The sequence below is a fragment of the Macaca thibetana genome, chromosome 14 (genome assembly GCF_024542745.1).
Source record: "Macaca thibetana thibetana isolate TM-01 chromosome 14, ASM2454274v1, whole genome shotgun sequence".
In the NCBI taxonomy this organism is placed as follows: domain Eukaryota; kingdom Metazoa; phylum Chordata; class Mammalia; order Primates; family Cercopithecidae; genus Macaca; species Macaca thibetana.
Genome location: NC_065591.1, coordinates 29,802,923 through 29,822,747, shown reverse-complemented (window position 1 = coordinate 29,822,747; position 19,825 = coordinate 29,802,923). Strand labels below are relative to the sequence as shown.

Sequence of the window (19,825 nt, the reverse complement as noted above, 5' to 3'; positions counted from 1 at the left end):
AAGCACCAGCCTAGTGAAGAGAAAACTGGCGAGGAGAGCAGGGGAGAAAGGATAAAAGAGTAAGTCACCCCAAAAAGAGGGTCACTGCCAAAATTACTTAAGGTGTCTGACTAGACTGAATTCATGTTCTTTCCTTCACTATCCAGTGGGAGGTGAGAGTGAGGCTTGAGAGAAAAATCACATAAGTTACAGACAACAGTGAAGCTACAGTTTCTTGGCATATCTAAACTTAGTGTGAGTTAATATGTGACTCCAATTCATATGCTATAAAAGCATTCCATGAAGATTTATGGAGGTTCAAAGCAGGACTCTGTGCTGGATCTAGAAGACAAGAAGCAGAGGCAATCCTAAAAATCATCGAATCTCTGGTGTTTCTGTTTGTGCCTTATTGTAGGGTACCCATGTCCCTCCTCCCCTGGCCCATGACCCACTGAGCTCTAAGAGTTGGTATTAAAAAGATGATATTGACTTTGTCAAACACACTATTTGGGAATGACAGCCCTTGGCACTATTTTAAAGGGCTATCACCAAGCCATCAGCCCTGATACATGTAGCTCTGAGAAACAGCATGCAGAAATAAGAGCATAGCACATTTGTTTTGTAGTTCAGAAGCCAACCCTTGTTTTATTAAAATGTGTACAAGAGACGGGGAAGGAAAAGGACCAGAGTGTACTGCGGCCATGTACACAAAGGCATGCACCACATCCCAGTTCTGCTGCTCTGGGCTGTCCCATGGGCAGCTCTCTAGAACTTGAGAGCCTCAAAAGGGGTCTCATGAAGCCCAGATCTTCCCTGGTCAAGCTGATGGCATTCGTGACACTGAAAGGTGGGAAAGGCCACCAGGTCAGTGGAGTGGAGAGGTTTTGTATATGGTCTTCTTTGAAGAAACTTACTTCTTGCAAGCCCTGGCATCTTCCAATTGACTGTCCTAGTAGTGGAGGCGGCATCAGCCTACCAGCAATGGAGGTCTACTCACCCTTCACTGAGTTTTGTCCCTGAAGTCAGAAACCCTGGCACAGCCAAGTTCACAGACAAAATCACACTTCAGGCCCACACTGCTTCACGCAATGACACATGTATAGATGGATATACAGAAACACTTCTCAAGGAGTGCATGAGCCTGGTTCATTTCATGTTTCTTTCAATCCAGTCTTTAAAAGGCAGCACCTTGGTGAAGGCAGTGGAGAGCCTGTGGCTGCATGTTTTATCATAGCTCCAGCTGACCAGTCCCATCAGATGCCAGCGTGGCTCAGGAGATGCTCGTCCCGGGAAGGACACAGCTGCGATGCCTCCTGTCTCTGCAGTGCATATATCAGAAGGGGCAGTGGGGTCCTGGCTGGCACAGAACATGTTATCAGTGACACTCACTGGGATGCCATGGTCCTCATGCTGCTCCTCACACAACAGCGAGTCCACCACGCTGACCACCCCAGAGCGCAGTGTGTCGTTCTTGAAGCCAGGGCTCCTCACATCTGCCAGGACATTCCAGCCAGCCACAGTGATGTGGGACTCCTGGAAGGAAGTGCTGAGATCCCGACTGGCAGCGAGGCAGATGGGCTGGACTCGGGTGCTGATACGGGCCTTGTCTAGGAGCTTCAGGATGGCGATGTCAGCATCAAGCAGGATGGGGTCATAGTTGGGATGCAGAATGATAGCAGAAATCTGCAAATGCAAGGAATGGGCAGCAATGGTGAGGAGCCACTCCACAGTGCACAAGAACAGGCAAGGCTTGGGGCTAAATTTTTGGGAGAAAATGTCTAAGAGGCAGCTACAATTATTTGGAGATACCTTACTCGAGAAATCATGGAAAACAACTGCTCTACTTCCAGGATTGCAAACCAAAGTGCTTTCTACAGCCTGGAAAGTGGGATTAAGTAAGTGAAGTGGACAGTTGAGGCTGCACAGCCATCTAAGGTGGGCAGCGGCCACATCACTGTAGTCAGCCACTCCATGCTGAAATGGGACCAGCATTCTAGTTTTGCCAGAAAATGAATTCCAAATCTTTATTTGAAATATCTTGATGTTAAACAATGCTTGCAAATAAATAAATGATTAAAAATATGTGTCAGTACCATCAAGGCACAAACCCTCACAGGCTAAGTTTTCAACCTCTGGTCCACTGTAAACATTTCATTTACATTCAAGTCAGCAAATAGAGCTATGCTCAGAATATTCCACAAGACTTTTCCACAAAGTCTTCCCTGATTTTCCCAGTCCTTGCTGGTCATGCCTTTTGATAGGAGCCTGTAGGAGCACACATCTTGTAAAATTTTTATGTATATGTTCTATTACCTCAATCTCCTTTGAGTATATTGCCTTGGGGCTTCTCTTGTGTCACACTGATTATGATAAATTTGTCTATCTCTCCCACTCAACTGTGGACTTTTCAGAGAAAATAAAACGTGTTCTATTCTTTTCTGTGTCTACTTACAGTGGAAGGCCCATTGTGGGGGCTCAACAATAGATGGACAGGCGGGTGGATAGATGGAGAGATGGATGGATGGATGAATAGATAGATGGAGGGATGGACAGATGGATGGATGGATGGATGGACAGATGGATGGATGGATAGATAGATGGAGGGATGGATAGATGGATGGATGGATGGACAGATGGATGGATGGATAGATAGATGGAGGGATGGATGGATGGATGGATGAACAGATAGATGGATAGACAGATGGGTAGGTGAATAAAAGAGAGGGAGGAAGGAAGGGAAAGACAGACATATATTATAAATTTGTTAGGAGTGTATCTAGGTTAAAATATCTCTGTCTACCTAGAACAGTGCCCAAATGTAATAGGTGATTAGCCTTTTTTTATTCAAAAAATATTTATTGATAATCTACTTTGAGCCAGGCACTGTGCCACGCTGTGAGGGTACAATGACAAATCGCAACATTCATAGAGCTAACCGTTTCAGGCAAAGCCAGGCATTAAACAAATAATTTCACTAAGTTTTAATTTGTTACAATTTATGACATATGCTACCAAGTAACATATGCTACTAGGAGAAGTACATTTTGCTCTTAGGTGATTAACTTTTGATGACCACAGTGATAGATGACTTTGCCTCTATCTTGTGTATAAAATAATCTAGGTGGAAAAAAGACTCCACAGTCTTTCTAGATGGCCCCATCTAGTATCTTAATACGAAATATTGAACACTGCTATATGCCAGGCTCCAGGCTGGCTGCTGACATGCTAAGGGGACAGGGCTTGGCATAATCACTGCTCTCCCATGCTTGGAATTTTTTGAGCCAGAGCCCCAGCTTCCAAGTACTAGCCCTCTCTTACCCGTAGGCTCTGGATGGTCTTCTCATCCCGGTCATCATCCCGGTAGAATTTCCCCAAAACAACTTTCAGGTCTGCTGTCTTGATCATGGTGACCTTCCCCAGGTCAGTAACACAGTGGGCAGCCACCACCACGGTGCGCTCATTCACCAGGGCACCACTGCAGACCAGGAACCATGCTCCCTTGTGAAGGCTGCCATCATGCACCCCGCTGGTCCTCCTATAGATGGCCGCCTGCCATGGCCAGCGCAACCCTTGGGTCTTCGGAGCAGTGACGTTCTCAATTTTCCCACAGACTATGAAGAAAGTACCGGATTAGTAAGATAAACTCAGACTTTGCCATCCAAAGGAGAATGTATCACTCAACCAGACAGCACAAATCTGGAAAGGTGAACCCTATGGGCGTGATGACCACTAAGCCAAGTAACCTGGTTTTCTTCTTCCCTTAAATATGAATCAACCCACCTTGACATGGCTAGCTATAAATCTAGGGTTAAAATTGGAGGCTTTGCAGTCAAATGAAACCTGAGTTCTGATCCCAGGCACTTACTATCAGTAGAACTTTGGGCAAGTTGTCTAATCTTTTAGAGCCTCTGTCTTCTTGCCTGTAAAATGGATAGAACAATAATAATGGTCTCACAGAGCTCTTGAGGAGATTAAATGAGATGGTACATGTAAACAAACTCAAAATATCCTGACTATCCTCATAGTCATAACCACAACGAACTAAACCATACTGTTCTCCTTTCTCAAAGAGGGTGGGGAAGGCAGCTTAGTAAATGCAGGCCCCTAATCCAGACACTTCCACATATTATCTCAGTATTCATCATCATAACCTTACGATGTAATTAGTACATCATTACATTTTTTATTTTTTGAAGCAGAGGCTCACTCTATCACCCAGGCTGGAGTGCAGTGGCATGATCTTGGCTCACTGCAACCTCTGCCTCCCAGGTTCAAATGATTCTCCTGCCTCAGCCTCCCAAGTAGCTGGAATTATAGGCATGTGCCACCACACCCAACTAATTTTTTTTTTTTTTTTTTTGTATTTTCAGTAGAGACGGGGTTTCACCATGTTGACCAGGCTGGTCTCGAGCTCCTGACCTCAAATGACCTGCCCACTTTGGCCTCCCAAAGTCCTGAGATTATAGGCATGAGCCACCGGTGCCTGGCCTAATACCTTATTGCTTAATAACAAGTACCCAATTAGTATCATTGGGTGATGAGTGTAAAAATTGGGGCTTAAACAGGGTAGCCAAGATTATGTAACTTGAGGCCCTCTGGCACCTTTAACCCCGTTCCCCACTTGGGAAGTCACCCAAGTGGGGAAGTCACCCAAGTGGGGAAGTCACCACTTAATGACCCTTTTTTCTAAGTAAATATGACAGAATCACCCAAGAACGTATGCCCCTAAGATTTAATGAGTCCATTTCTCCTGGGTAGTAAGGTTAAGCCAAAGGAAAAAAAGTTCTAACTATGGAATTTCAGATATCACCAAACTAGAGAAAGCACTGGAGATGCTTTCCCAAAAGGCAGGGTTAATGGTTTTTCTCAAGCAGCCACAAAAGATGGCGCATGCTCAAGCCCAAGAATGAGCCTTGACTCACTAGGGATGCAGGATGGTGCCCGCCCACTCCACTTCCCAGTCCTCAGACATGTCCTCCGGCTGCTGCCCAGGCGGCGGTAGAAGGGTGAGATGCACTCATATTGGAGCTGGGTGTGCAGATGTTGGTATCCGGTGGGCAGATCTCCAAAGGGAAGGGCTGGCTTCTTGGTAGGGGCACTCTGCAGTTTCTGCTTGCTGAAGGCCGCTGAGTATAGCTGGTGTAATGGTGTCTCCCTGGGTCAGGAAACATGGGCCCAGAGAAAGGGCAGGGCAAGAGAAAGTCATTGTGGCCTCTTTAGCATTCATGCCATGTCCCACGTAGATATTTGGTTTCAGAAACAGAAAAAATCTCTCTCTCTCTCTCTCTCTCTCTCTCTGTCTGTCTGTCTTTTGAGGCAGGGTCTCCCTCTGTCCCTCACTCCAAGATGGAGTGCAGTGATGTGATCTTGGCTCACTGCAACCTCTACCTCCCGGGTTCAAGCAGTTCTTGTGTCTCAGCCTCCTGAATAGCTGGGATTACAGACATGCAACACCATGCCCAGCTAATTTTTGTATTTTTTGTAGAGATGGGTTTTCATCATGTTATCCAGGCAGATCTTGAATTCCCGGGTCAATTCCCAGATTCAAGCAATCCACCCCTTTGGCCTCCCAAATTGCCGGGATTACAGGTGTGAGCTACCCTGCCCAGCCAAAAATGTCTTTCTCATTCTGTGTCTCTCTGTTTCTCTCTTTCTGTGTCTCTCTTTCTCTCTCTCTCTCTCTCTCTCTGTCTCTCTCTCTCTCTCTCTCTCTCTCTCTCACACACACACACACACACACACACTTCGACTCTCCCACTGAGCAAATTCTCTTGTACACTTCAATCTTCATTTTGTCTCCATGTCTATTACTGGCATGATTCCAACTGCTTAAGATTTTAACCAAAGAGAATACTATCTGGCATAATAGCTGCTATCCAAAGGTACATTATACATGCACACACAAAGAAATTAATTGCAACATTAAACAGAAAAGGGAGTTAATTTGAATGAGAGAAATCTAGACATTTTTTTTCTCCAAACATTATCATAATGGGGCAATATTAGGAATTGACTTGAACTAAACTGTGTTGATACAGTAGCTTGATTTAGCAATTAGCAGGTGTAATTAGTACACCTCAGAGAGTAGAATTTTCTCTCAGGGCATATTGATTGGGAGAAATATGAAGCATTGTATATAAATGGGAAAAGGGGATATTAAATGAGCCTTGAAGTTGGAGCCATCAGAGACAACTCAGGGATTCTTGGGGAAGACGTGCACACATTCTGCGGGTTGTGTTCATTTTATATTGGCACCTAATGACTGTCACCTGAAAAGCTGAAATTCCTTTAGGAATCTATGTTTGCATCCCTGTTTAATGAATGGGCAAAGGAAGCGCAGAGAGACAAGTGGAAGTACGCAGAGGCACGCAGTAAAGAAACCTGTACCCAAGGCAGTGCTTAGCAGTCACAATTTCCACCCTGGTGTCCCCACCACACCAATATATCGTCATAAGAAATCTATTTCATATACAGTGCTTGGCTCAGAGCAAATATTCCAATCCTCTTGATTTCATTCAACAAATCTTTAGCTCGTGTTTATAACGAGGTCTGTAGCTCAGGGAGCTCCTGAACTTGCAAACAAGCTCCTCCCTTGGCCATGGAAGGTATACACTGTTGTTGGGGGCTTCTGGATGAGGAGGTAGCTGCTGGAGATAGGGATACCCTCCACTTCAGCAGCCTGTCTTCCCAACAGATACTTAAAACCAAATTTCAGCCTTGCTTTTTCATTTACTTGAGAAACCTGGCACCTTGCCACCTAACCTCCCATTAATATTGCTTTAAAAATAGGAAGCTCAGTAGTCTTTTTGAATAGTGCAGGGGCCTGTCTACAGCATGTGTCTTTGGGAAGAACAGGTTGATCCCATTTAGTGGAGAGTCCAGCCCAGGAAAATCACACAGATCAGGAAAGAGGGCAGAATTTGAATTTCACTGCCACCGTTTCCAAGGAAATGCCTTGCCCCTGAAAGGAAAAAGACAAAAATGGAAGGAGACAGCCTGAGGAGGGGTGAGAGACTGATGGATATTCGGACTTATGAATATTCCAGGGAACTTGGCTGTGGTCAATTTCAGTCACCGGAATTCGCTGTTACTATTTCTAACAATAGGTGAGAAATCACTTTCCGATGAATTATGTGTGCAAGGTGCTTTGCTACAGCCTTTACATAAGACTCAAAGTATAGTGCATAAGGGAGCAGACCATGAAGCCAGATACTGAATTTACATCCTGGCTTTGCCACTTCTAGCAATGTGACATTGGACAAGTTACTTAACTTCTCTGAGCTTCAGTTTACCCCTCTGTAATATAAATAATAAAATCTGTAATAAAGTGGTGATAACAAAAATACGGACCTCAGAGGTTATAGTGAGGATTAAATGAACTAATGCATGAAAATGCTCAGAAGAGCAACTGACATAGAGCAAACATGCAATAAATGTTAGCTATTAGTGTTGCATATAATCCTTAAAACAATCCCCAGAGGCAGATTGTTATGATTATCCCTACTTTTCAAAAGAAAAAACTAAGGCTCAGCAGGTTTAGGAACTTGCTGAAGAATACTCAGCACTAAAGACAGAGGTAGACTCAGGTCTTGATCCTTTGTTTGTCAATCCAATTCATTCATTCAATAAATACTTACTGAATGCCTACTATGTGGCAGATACTGTTGTAGGCACTAGAACTTTCAGCATAAACAAAACAGATAATGTTCCTGTACGTGTAACTTTCACATTTTGGGGAGGGTGAGGGAGACAGAAATTGGACAAATAAACCCTTAAAAAATATGAGACAACAGGTGGAGAGAGATGCTAAGATAAAAACAGAAACAGAGTAAAGGCTAGAGTATTCTGGCTAAAGGGGTCCACTAGACAGTCAGGGTGAAGATAGGATTGCTATCTTTAAAAGGATATTTAGGGAAGATCTCTCTCTGTTAGGCAAAAACTGAGCAGAGAACTGAAGGAAGAGAGGCATTAAGCCTCACTGAGATCTTGTGGAAGCAGGTTCCAGACAGAAGGAGCCACAGTGTAAAGTTTCCAAAGCAGGACTGTGCTTGAAGTGATAGAGGAAAATCAAGGAGGCCCGTGTAGCTGAGTGGGGAGAGTGAGAAGGAGAATGTAGAAGAGATGAGTAGAAAGGGGCTACTCCCTCCCCACCAGGTGGACCCCACCTTTGTCTTCCCAGGAGAAAGGCTGAGCATACCAGAGGGCTCACATCCTTCTGTGTGGTTGGTCATTTGTCTCCAGTTCCTGGGCTCCCCCAGCCTGCCTCATCTCACTGGTTACCTCCAAGCATAACTTCCTAAATTATAGCTGGCTGTGCTTAACAGAAATGTCGTCTTCCTAGAAGCTGCCATAACAAGTACATAGTAATTTCAGGAAGACTCAAAGATTCAAGTCCATTTTCTCAAAGATCATCTGAAAGTCTTGCTTTCCACCAGTCATCTACTTTCCCACGATCCAGTGAAATTTGTACATCTTCCAACAGTTGCTACCTCTTGGCTAAAGGCAGCTGGCTAATAAGCCTCCATCTAACAAGCCCTATTCTTTCATGACCAGTTAGCACTAAATGTCCCTAAGAAACCTCAAACCATCTTTGGCCAAACACAAGTGGGGAAGGGGAAAGGAAGGGGAAATACTCATTAGCCTTTAGGGCAGAGTGCAGGTGTTTTGACCTCACCTTGACTGAACCTGCATTGGAAGAACTCTCCTTCTCACCAGGTCTGAAATCTTTGGTTCTCGGCAGGCTAGAAATAAAAAAGACAATGCTGCACGATCCTTTTCCATATTCACTGTTCACATCATTCAGTTCAGATTCATACCTGACTCCCACTTCTGGACACCAGGTGCCCATTCCCCAGGCTCTCAGAGGCAAGACATGTCAGCCAAGCTTGAACATCTCACTTTACAAAAGAGCTTGCTGCCTTTAATCTTGATTGACAGCACCCTCTGAAGAATCTAAGAAGACCAGATGCCTCTGAAAGGCTGCCCCACCTGAGTGATTTGGGACAATGGCATCATAGAGTAGGATCATCTGTTCATGTGAATGTAATTCGCAAACTTGATCAAAGTGGAATAAAATTCAAAGTGAAGGTTCTAAAACATAGCCCACATGGGGAATTAGAAGGTTCTCTTTTGACACTAGACAGCAGTGTCAACCATAGATAAGTCTTGGAAAACTGATTCCTTCGTGTTCTTTCTCTGCCGTTAAGGCCCCTAACAATCACTTGAGGGCAATTCAAAGCCCAGTTTAATTTTGTTGAAGTCTCTCTTTCTTCATGAGTGAAAAGGAATCCTTCCCATCTCACTTTCCCAATCAGGCAGCCAACATTCATCTAATTAGCAACTTAGAGAACTTTGGTTGTATTAATTTGTAAGAGAAGAGTGGACAAAAATCTCCAAGGACATATGTGACACCGTTCCCATACTTAATGAAATAAAAATCAGAATTTGTGCTGGTGGGGATGAAGGTCGCTTCTGGCTAAAGTCTAAAGTGATTTATTCCTTTCACAAACCATTCCCTTTCATTCCTTTTCCCATGATTCAGGTTGTTGACAAACACCCAGAAGGCAAAGTGGAGGATTAAGACAATTATCTGGATAATCTAGGACAAGGACATGTTTTCTTCCCAGTAAACAGCCAGATCATTGTGGCCTGCCCCCAAATAGAGAGGCTGTTAACCTGAAGCAACTAGTGAATCAACTCAGTGAGAAACTATACATCCCCACTGCCAATAGAGAAGGTTCAAACGTCTCTATTCAGTATTCCACTTTTCTGTCCAACCTACATATTTAAGTTTACCCCTTGATTCCCAGATTGCCTCACTTTGAGTTTACCATGATGACTTCACTTCTGCCTACACCTCTTTTCTTTTCCGCTGTCTTCCATCTGGAATACCATCCCAACTCCTCTTCACATGTACAAATCCTCCCCAGCTTTCCAGACTGGCTCCAGTCCTACTGGATTCATGCAATTGTCCCTATTTCAGGAACATTGATCTCTCCTTTTGCTGAACTTACACCACTCATCTCTTCCTATAACTATCCCTTGAATGTACAAGGGTTTACTCTCTCTCTTTGTTTTTAAACATCTTAACATCTTCAATCCTCCCCCTCCATAGGCTGGTAGGGATGATGCATCTATTTTGTTCTTTTATTTCTCGCATCAACTTAATATTGCATAGAAAGTAGATAAGTGGAGCTATGCAAATGCTTATACATTGCCTCAATTCTATACTTGGATTTGCGTATATTAAACTCAGCCCTGTCATCTTTCCTAAATTGCTCTGATAACTACATTCCTCTTCTTGATCACCTCTCGAGGTGTTGTGATTAGGGAAAGCAGGTCCTCTTGAGGGAAAAAAAAAAAAAGAAGCAAATGTTTTTAGGATGGTTTCCAACCTCAGAGTTACATATGGTTTCAGAAGGGACTTAAGAGAGAAAGGCATTTTTCCAGGGGCTTAAAAACATGCAGACGAGCTACCAAAAGGTCTAGCAACTTCATCAATGTCTGTAGACTTCAGAAACAATTGTAAGTTACCTTTTATGCAGATGGGCTGTTTCCCTGACCACTCTCCATTCTGCTGGCAAGTTCTTTTCTCATTGCCACTAAGAACATAGGAGTTGTTACAAAAGAAGGACACGACGGTGCCAATTTTAGCATGGCGTCCATTGATAAGCCCAGGGCCCCCTGTTATTTTCTTGTACCCATTGACTGGGCCCCCAGGGTCTGAGCAGTTTCTTTCTTCAAGGACTAAAAGAAAGTAAAAGAAAAGGAGAATTGTTAAAAGTCTGAGTTATTCCATTTTAGAATAGAATCTTTCATGTTTCATTGAACTGAAAATACAATGATATAGGACTTGGTGCTCAAAAGTATTACTAAAAGAAATTGCATAATAGAAAATTCATATATTAGACATGTATTTCCCTTGTTTTCATAATTTATTCTTAAATTGAAAAGTATCTAATTCTATATAGAAATAAATTTGATGCCAAATCTGGCTCTTATATCATCTTGTCCATTTCTTTCTCAAACTGTAGGAGCTAGGCAGCCCTGAGTAAAATAAATATCTCGCCTAAATTTCATTATTGGTATACAAGGATTATTGATTTTCAGTGTTGTTGTATTATCTCCTTCATTCTTTAAAGCTTGGGCAATTAAAAACTATTCCATTTCCTATTTGTATTGTACCCAGAAAGTAGAGCTGCTTAGAAATAAGAGTAGATACGTGAAGTTAATTTAGATTTCATATTTAATCTCTAGGAAAATAAGTGTGTTGAAAGTTATAGTTAAAAATACTAGAGGACAATATAATTGTAGAGATATAATAAATTTACCTTGATCTCCAAATACAACTTTCCATGTAAGTATTGATACTCATTACAGAGGTATTTCTATTCTTTGACTCCTGTTGAATGGCTATTTAAAGTAGAAATGGCATCAGCAGCTATTCTGAGCACTAAACAGGATTTTTAGATACATTCTGGAAATATTCTATCAAATAGGCAACATATTTCTCTCAAATAGATTATGACACTGTACTGAACATGACTTGCCTTAAGGAAACTGAGCTCCCAGAGAATTCTAACTTTGACTACTTGATTTGGGTACCACTCTACCAGCCTCCCTACTTTCTTTTCCCTTTTCTTTCTTTTCCTTTCTTTCTTTCTTTTCTTTTTTTTTTTTTTTTTTTTTTTTTTTTTTTTTTTTTTTTTTTTTGAGACATGGTCTCACTCTGTCACCCAGGCTGGAGTGCAGTGGCACAATCTCGGCTCACTGCAACATCCATCCCCTGGGCTCCAGTGATCCTGCCACCTCAGGCTCCTGAGTAGCTGGGACCATAGGCACACACCAGCTGATTTTTGTATTTTTAGTAGAGATGGGGTTTCACCATGTTGCCCAGGTTGGTCTTGAACTCCTAAGCTCAAGCTGTCCTCCCACCTTGGCCTCCCAAAGTGCTAGGATCACAGGTGTAAGCCACCACAACTGATCTTAGTTTCTTTTTTTAATAAATAATTTCAACTTTTATTTTAGATTCAGGGGGTACATGTGCAGAATTATTACCTGAGCATATTGCATTATGCTGAGCTTTGGGGTACAATTGATCCTGTCACACAGGCATTGATCATGATATCCAGTAGTTTTCAACCCTTGCCACCTTTTCTGTCTCCTCTTCTAATAGACTCTCTGGTTTCCTTAAAATCATTTATTCTAAGACACAGACAGGCTCATCCCTGTAAAACAGTCTCTGTGCAATGCAATTATGCTTTTGTTTCTTTCCTTCTTTTTATTTTTATTTTCAGTTTCAGATACATGTGCAGGATGTTCAGGTGTCTTACCTAGGTAAACGTGCGCCATGGTGGTTTGCTGCACCTATCAATCCATCACCTAGGTATTAAGCCCCCCATGTATTAGCTATTTATCCTGATGGTCTCCCTCCCCTCCTCCCCTAACCCCCCAACAGACACCAGTGTGTGTTATTCCCCTCCATGTGTCTATGTGTTCTTATCATTCAGCTCCCACTTACGAGTAAGAACATTCAGTGTTTGGTTTTCTGTTCCTGCATTAATTTGCTGAGGATAATGGCTTCTAGCTTCATCCAAGTCCCTGCAATGGATGTGATCTTATTCCTTTTTATGGCTGCATAGTATTCCATGGTGTATCATGTACCACATTTTCTTTATCCAGTCTATCATTGATGGGCATTTGGGTTGATTCCATGTCTTTGCTGTTGTGAGTAGTGATGCAATGAACATACACGTGCATGTATCTTTATAATAGAATGATTTATATTCCTTTGGGTACATACCCAGTAATGGGATTGCTGGGTCAAATGGTATTTCTGGTTCTAGGTCTTTGAGGAATCACCAAATTAGTTCAATCACCTTAAACTAATTTGCATTCCATGAGCAGTGTAAAAGTGTTCCTATTTCTCCACAGCCTTGGCAGCATCTGTTGTTTCTTGACTTTTAAATACTTGCCATTCTGACTGCTGTGAGATGGTATCTCGTTGTGGTTTTTATTTACATTTCTCTAATGATCAGTAATGTTGAGCTTTTTTCAAATGTTTGTTGGCTGCATACATGTCTTTAAATTCATAAGGAACCACAAAAGAACCCATATAGCCAAGATAATCCTAAGCAAAAAGAACAAAACTAGAGGCATCATGCTAACTGACTTCAAATTATACTATAAGGTTACAGTAACCAAAACAGCATGGTACTGGTACAAAACCAGTACCTTTGAGAAGTGTCTGTTCATGTCCTTGGCCCCCTTTTTAATGGGATTGTTTCTTTTTTCTTGTAAAGTGTTTAATTTCCTTGTAGACTCTGGATATTAGATCTTTGTCAGTTGGATAGGTTGCAAAAATTTCCTCCCATTCTGTAGGTTGTGTGTTCACTCTGATGATAGTTTATTTTGCTGTGCAGAAGCTCTGTAGTTTAATTAGATTCAATTTGTCAATTTTTGGTTTTGTTTCAATTGCTTTTGACGTTTTTGTCATGAAATCTTTGTCTGTGCCTGTGCTGTATGGTATTGCCTAGATTTTCTTCTAGGGTTTTTATAGCTTTGGATTTTACATTTCAGTCATTATTCCATCTTGAGTTAATTTTTGTATAAAGTGTAAGGAAGGGGTCCAGGTTCAATTTTCTGCATATGCCTAGCCAGTTCTCCCAGTACCATTTATTAAACAGGGAATCATTTCCTCATTGCTTGTTTTTGTCAGGTTTGTTGAAGATCAGATGGTTGTAGATGTATGGTCTTAGTTCTGAGGTCTCTGTTCTATTCCATTGGTCTACGTGTCTGCTTTTACACCAGTACCATGCTGTTTTGGTTACTGTAGCCTTGTGTGGTTTGAAGTAGGTTAGTGTGATGCCTCCAGTTTCATTCTTTTTGCTTAGGATTATCTTGACTATATGGGCTGTTTTTTGTTTCCTTATGAATTTTAAAATAGTTTTTTCTAATTCTGTGAAGAATGTCAATGGTAGTTTGATGGGAATAGCATTGAATCTATAAATTACTTTGGGCAGTATGGCCATTTTCACAATATTGATTTTTCCTATCCATGAGCATGGAATGTTTTCCCATTTGTTTATGTCCTATCTGATTTCCTTGAGCAGTGGTTTCTAGTTCTCCTTGAAAAGATCCTTCACTTCCCTTGTTAGCTGAATTCCTAGATATTTTATTCTCTTCGTGGCAATTGTCAATGGGAGTTCATTCATGATTTGACTCTCTGCCTGTCTGTTGTTGGTGTACAGGAATGCTTATGATTTTTGTACATTGATTTTGTGTCCTGAGACTTTGCTGAAGTTGCTTATCAGCTTAAGAAGCTTTTTGGCTGAGACGATGGGGTTTTCTAGATATAGGATCATACCATCCACAAACAAAGAAAATTTGACTTCCTCTTTTCCTGTTTGAATACACTTTATTTCTTTCTCTTGCCTGATTGCCCTGGCCCGAACTTCCAGTACTACATTGAATAGGAGTGATGAGAGAGGGCATCCTTGTCTTGTGCCAGTTTTCAATGGGAATGCTTCCAGCTTTTGCCCATTCAGTATGATATTGGCTTTGGGTTTGTCATAAATGGCTCTTATTTTGAGGTATGTCCCTTCAATGCCTAGTTTATTGAGAGTTTTTAACATGAAGGGATGTTGAATTTTATCAAGGGCATTTTCTGTGTCTATTTAGATAATCATGTGTTTTTCATCTTTAGTTCTGTTTATGTGATGAATTATGTTTATTGATTTGCACATGTTGAACCAGCCTTGCATCCTGGGGATAAAGCCAACTTGATCATGGTGGATAAGCTTTTTGATGTGCTGCTGGATTTGGTTTGCCAGTATTTTATAGAGGATTTTTGCATTGATGTTTATCAGGGATATTGGCCTGAAGTTTTGTTTTTCTTTTTGTTGCATCTCTGATAGGTTTTGTTTTCAGGATGATGCTGGCCTCATAAAATAAGTTAGGGAGAAGTCCCTCCTTTTCCATTGTTTTGAATAGTTTCAGAAGAAATGGGACCAGATCCTCTCTCTACCTCTGGTGAAATTCAACTGTAAATCCGTCTGGTCCTGGGCTTCTTTTGGTTGATAGGCTATTAATTACTGCCTCAATTTCAGAACTAGTTATTGGTCTATTCAGGGATTCAAATTCTTCCTGGTTCAGTCCTGGGAGGGTGTATGTGTCCAGGAATTTATCCATTTATCATAGATTTTTTGGTTTATTTGCATAGAGGTGTTTATAGCATTCTCTGATAATTGTTTGCCTTTCTGTGGGGTTAGTGGTGATATCCCCTTTATTATTTTATATTGTGTCTATTTTATTCTTTAATTAGTCTCTCCTTTCTTATTAATCTAGCTAGCTATCTATTTTATTGATTTTTTTCAAAAAACCAGCTCCTGGATTTGTTGATTTTTGGAAGGTGTTTTTGTGTCTCGATCTCCTTCAGCTCTGCTCTGATCTTGGTTATTTCTTGTCTTCTGCTAGCTTTGGAGTTTGTTTTTCTTAGTTCTCTAGTTCTTTTAGTTGTGATGCTAGGATATCAATTTGAGATCCTTGTAGTTTTTTGATGTGGGCATTTAGTGCTATAAATTTTCCTTGTAACATTGCTTTAGCTGCATCCCAGTGATTCTGGTATGTTGTCTCTTTGCTCTCATTGGTTTCAAAGAACTTCTTGATTTCTGCCTTAATTTCATTATTTACCCAGGAGTCTTTCAGGAGCAGGTTGTTCAGTTTCCGTATAATTGTATGGTTGAGTGAGTTTCTTAATCTTGAGTTCTAATTTAATTGTGCTGCAGTCTGAGAGACTGTTATGATTTCAGTTCTTTGTATTGGCTGAGAAGTGTTTTACTTTCAATTATGTGATCAATTTCAGAGTAAGTGCTATGTGGCGCCAAGAAGAATATTTATTCTTTTGTTTTTAGGGGAAGAGTTCTGCAGATATCTATCAGGTCCACTTGGTCCAGAGCTGAGTTCAACTCCTGAATATCTTTGTTAATTTTCTGTCTTGACAATCTAATATTGACAATGGGGGGTTAAAGTCTCCCACTGTTTTTGTATGGGAGTCTAAGTCTCCTTTTAGGTCTCTAAGAACTAGTTTTATGAATCTGGGTGCTCCTGTATTGGGTGCATATATATTTAGGATAGTTAGCTCTTCTTGTTTAATTGAATCCTTTACAATTATATAATGCCCTGCTTTATCTTTTTTGATATTGTTGGTTTCAAGTCTGTTTTGTCAGAAACTAGGATTGCAGCCCCTGCTTTTTTCTGCTTTCTATTTGCTTGGTAAATTTTTCTCCATCCCTTTATTGTGAGCCTATGTGTGTCTTTGCATGTGAGATGGGGCTCTTGAACACAGCACACCCATGGGTCTTCACTCTTTATCCAGCTTGCCATTCTGTGTCTTTTAATTGGGGCATTTAGCCTATTTACACTTAAGGTTAATATCGTTATGTGTAAATTTGATCCTGTCATCATGATGCTCACTGGTTATTTTGCAGACTTGTTTATGTAGTTCTTTCATAGTGTCATTGGTCTATGTACTTCAGTGTGTTTTTGTAGTGGCTGGTAACAGTTTTTCCTTTCACTATTCAGTGATTCCTTCAGGAACTCTTGCAAGGCAGGTCTTGTGGTGCCAAATCCCCTCAGCATTTGCTTGTCTGAAAGATATTTTATTTCTTTTTCACTTATGAAGCTTAGTTTGGCCGGATATGAAATTCTGGGTTGGAAATTCTTTTCTTTAAGAATGTTAAATATTGGCCCCCAATCTCTTCTGGCTTGTAGGTTTCTCCTGAGATATCCAATGTTAGTCTGATGGCATTCCCTTTGTAGGTGACCTTGCCTTTCTCTCTGGCTGCCCTTAACATTTTTTCCTTCATTTCAACCTTGGAAAGTCTGATGATTATGTGTCTTGAAGTTGACCTTCTCCTGGAATATCTTGCTGGGGTTCTCTGGATTTCCTGAATTTGAATGTTAGCCTGTCTTTCTAGGTTGGGGAAGTTCTCCTAGATGACATCCTGAAGTATGTTTTCTAGCATGGTTCCATTCTCCCTATCTCTTTCAGGTACCCCAGTCAGTTGCAGGTTTGGTCCTTTTATATAATCCCATAGTTCTCAGAGGTTTGGTTCATTCCTTTTCATTTTATTTTTTTTAATCTAATCTTGTCTGCATGTCCTATTTCAGCAGGATAGTTTTCATGTTCTGAGATTCCCTCCTCCATTTTGTCTATTCAGCTATTGATACTTCTGGTTGCATTGTGAAGTTTTTGTGTTGTGTTTTTCAGCTCCATCAGGTCATTTATGTTCCTCTCTAAACTGATTATTCTGGTTAACAGCTCCTGTAGTGTTTTATCACGATTCTTACCTTCTTTGCATTAGGTTAGAACATACTCCTTTAGCTCAGCAAAGTTCATTATTACCCACCTTTTGAAGCCTACTTCTGTCAATTCATCCATCTCAGCCTCAGTCCAGTTCTGTGCCCTTGCTGGAGAGTTGTTGCAATCATTTGGAAGAGAAGAGACACTCTGGCTTTTTGAATTTTCAGCACTTTTAATGTTGATTTTTTTTTTCATCTTCATGGGTTTATCTACCTTCAATCTTTGAGGCTGTGACCTTTGGATGAGATTTTTATGGGGTCTTTTTTGTCAATGTTGTTGCTTTCTGTTTTTCTTTTAACAGCCAGTCCCCTCTTCTGCAGGGCTGCTGCAGTTTGCTGGAGGTCCACTCCAGACTCTATTCACCTGGGTCCCTCCCACACCTGGAGAGATCACCAGTGGAGGCTACAGCAAAGCAAAGATGGCTGCCTGCTCCTTCCTCCAGGAGCTCCATTGCACAGGAGCACCAACATGATGCTGGCTGGAACTCTCCTGTATGAGGTGTCTGGTAACCCCTGTTGGGAGGTTCTACCCAGTAAGGAGGCACGGGATCAGGGACCTGCTTAATGAAGCAATCTGGCTGCCCCTTAGCAGAGCAGGTGCACTGCACTGGGGGGAATTCCACTTGTCTGGACTACCAGCCACCTCAGAGCCAGCAAGCAGGAAAGACTAAGTCTGTTGAACAGGAGATCATGACTGCCTCCCCACAGGGGCTCTGTCCCAGGAAGATTGGGATTCTGTCCATAAATCCCTGGCTGGAGTTGCTGGAATTCCTGCAGAGAAGTGCCACCCAGTGAGGAGGGATGGATCCAGGTTCCACCTAAAGAAGGAGTCTGGCCAAAATCTGCCACAGTCACTGTACTGCACTGTGAGGAATTCTTCTCCATCCAAACCATCCAAACTTTCTGGACCAGTGCGGAAAAATGGCCAACTGAAACTGCAGTGATAGCTGCCTCCCCTCCCCCTGGGAACTTGGTCATCTTAGGCAGTCTCCAGCTTGCTGCCACTGGCTGCAACCCAAGCAGCCTCCGAGAGACTGCACAGCTCTGTGCTTGAGACCAAAGGCCCTGTTGGCACAGGCTCACAAGGGGATCTCCTGATCATGGGTTGCACAGATCCATGGCAAAATTGTGGTTTCCCTGGCAGGGTAGCACATCACTCACTGCCCCCTTTGGCTGGGGTGGGAGTTTGCTTTACTCCATGCAGCTCCCGGCTGGGCCATCACTCCACCCTGCTTTTCCTTGCTCTCCACGGGTCATGACAACCACCTAGTCAGTCTCAATAAGAGGACCTGGATACCTCAGCTGAAAGTGCAGGATTCATTTGGTGTTTTCATTTTTCTCAGTGGGAGCCGCAGACCAGAGCTGCTTCTAATCGGCCATCTTGGCCCCCACAATTATGCATTTGATATGCTTTCTTCCCTGTAACTGTTACAACTGCCTTCCAAGCAACTCAGTTGCTTGCCTCCAGGCAAAAAAAAAATTCTCCATTCAGATAACACCTCTAAAATATTTGAGAATTAAAAATAAATAACTTTCCTATGTGCAACTTGGCAAGGCTGCAACAATTAGCCAAATCACTGGTTTGTCCACTCTAAGACCATCCATAGACTATGTCGAAGTTGATCTCAATGACACTCTGTATGCCTTTGGACTATGTAATATTAGCATTTTTTCTGGCAAATGAATCCAAAACTCCCATTTTATAAAAGTGTAAAAGTATAAAAAAGGGACTCCACTGAGTAAACTATTTAAAAATACTGTGATGGTATAAAAAGGGTAATGGGTTTCTTGAGCTTCAAGTGAACTCAGAAAACTCCAGTGCTTATATTTTCAGAAATGCCTCCATGATGTGGGAGGAAAAGGCAGATAAAGCAGTCCATGTTGCTTCACTGATGGTGGCAGCTTCTAATAGCACAGACTCATTCATTCTGAAAATTGAGCTTAATAAGCACCCATTGGGGCCCACAGACTGAAATTGTCTCAAAAGCATAATATGTTATGCCTGAAAGTTTTATAAAATGGAATTCATTGCAGACATAAAAATCGGGAGATTTCATTTAAAAATAGAAATATTATTCATTTCTAACATAATTCAGATCTGAAACCCTGGGTCTGTATTCCCATACAGCAATAATCAACTGGAGTTGAAAAGTATCTTTGCTTAGAAGGGAGCCCTATTCTTCACAGCCCCCAAGGGCTGCCTAGTTCTAGCAGGCATGGGAATATGTAGCCAATTAGCCTATTAAAGGGCTATATTTTGTGTAATTTAAGTGGAGCTTCCCATCGATTTTGACCATAGCTAGATAGAGCTCATGGCCAAGAAAGATTGAGTGATATTTAAGACCAGTCTTGGAATACTAAGAGAAAATGAACTATACTCTAGCCACGTGTGCCTCAGCAGAGGATAAGAAATCCTTTCTATTGTTGGCTTTGACAGGTAAGCCTGATAGTTGGGTTTTTCTGCCCTTGGAAGGAAGTGCTTTCA

The 19,825-nt window shown here is 41.7% G+C and overlaps 1 protein-coding gene across 2 annotated transcripts in view; it reads right to left on the bottom strand.

The window, feature by feature from the left end:
• Nucleotides 1-596: 596 nt before the first annotated feature.
• The window catches only part of PAMR1 (peptidase domain containing associated with muscle regeneration 1), a 99,721-nt gene continuing 80,492 nt past the window's right edge, over nucleotides 597-19,825 (bottom strand). For both annotated transcript variants that reach the window (XM_050758751.1, XM_050758749.1), the window contains 5 exons: nucleotides 10,513-10,725; nucleotides 8,654-8,720; nucleotides 4,902-5,134; nucleotides 3,298-3,590; nucleotides 597-1,662 (listed from right to left, as the gene is read on the bottom strand). In XM_050758751.1, coding sequence (XP_050614708.1) covers nucleotides 1,126-1,662; nucleotides 3,298-3,590; nucleotides 4,902-5,134; nucleotides 8,654-8,720; nucleotides 10,513-10,725 — 1,343 coding nt within the window. In that variant the 3' untranslated portion in view covers nucleotides 597-1,125. The remainder of the gene's footprint in view (nucleotides 1,663-3,297; nucleotides 3,591-4,901; nucleotides 5,135-8,653; nucleotides 8,721-10,512; nucleotides 10,726-19,825) is intronic.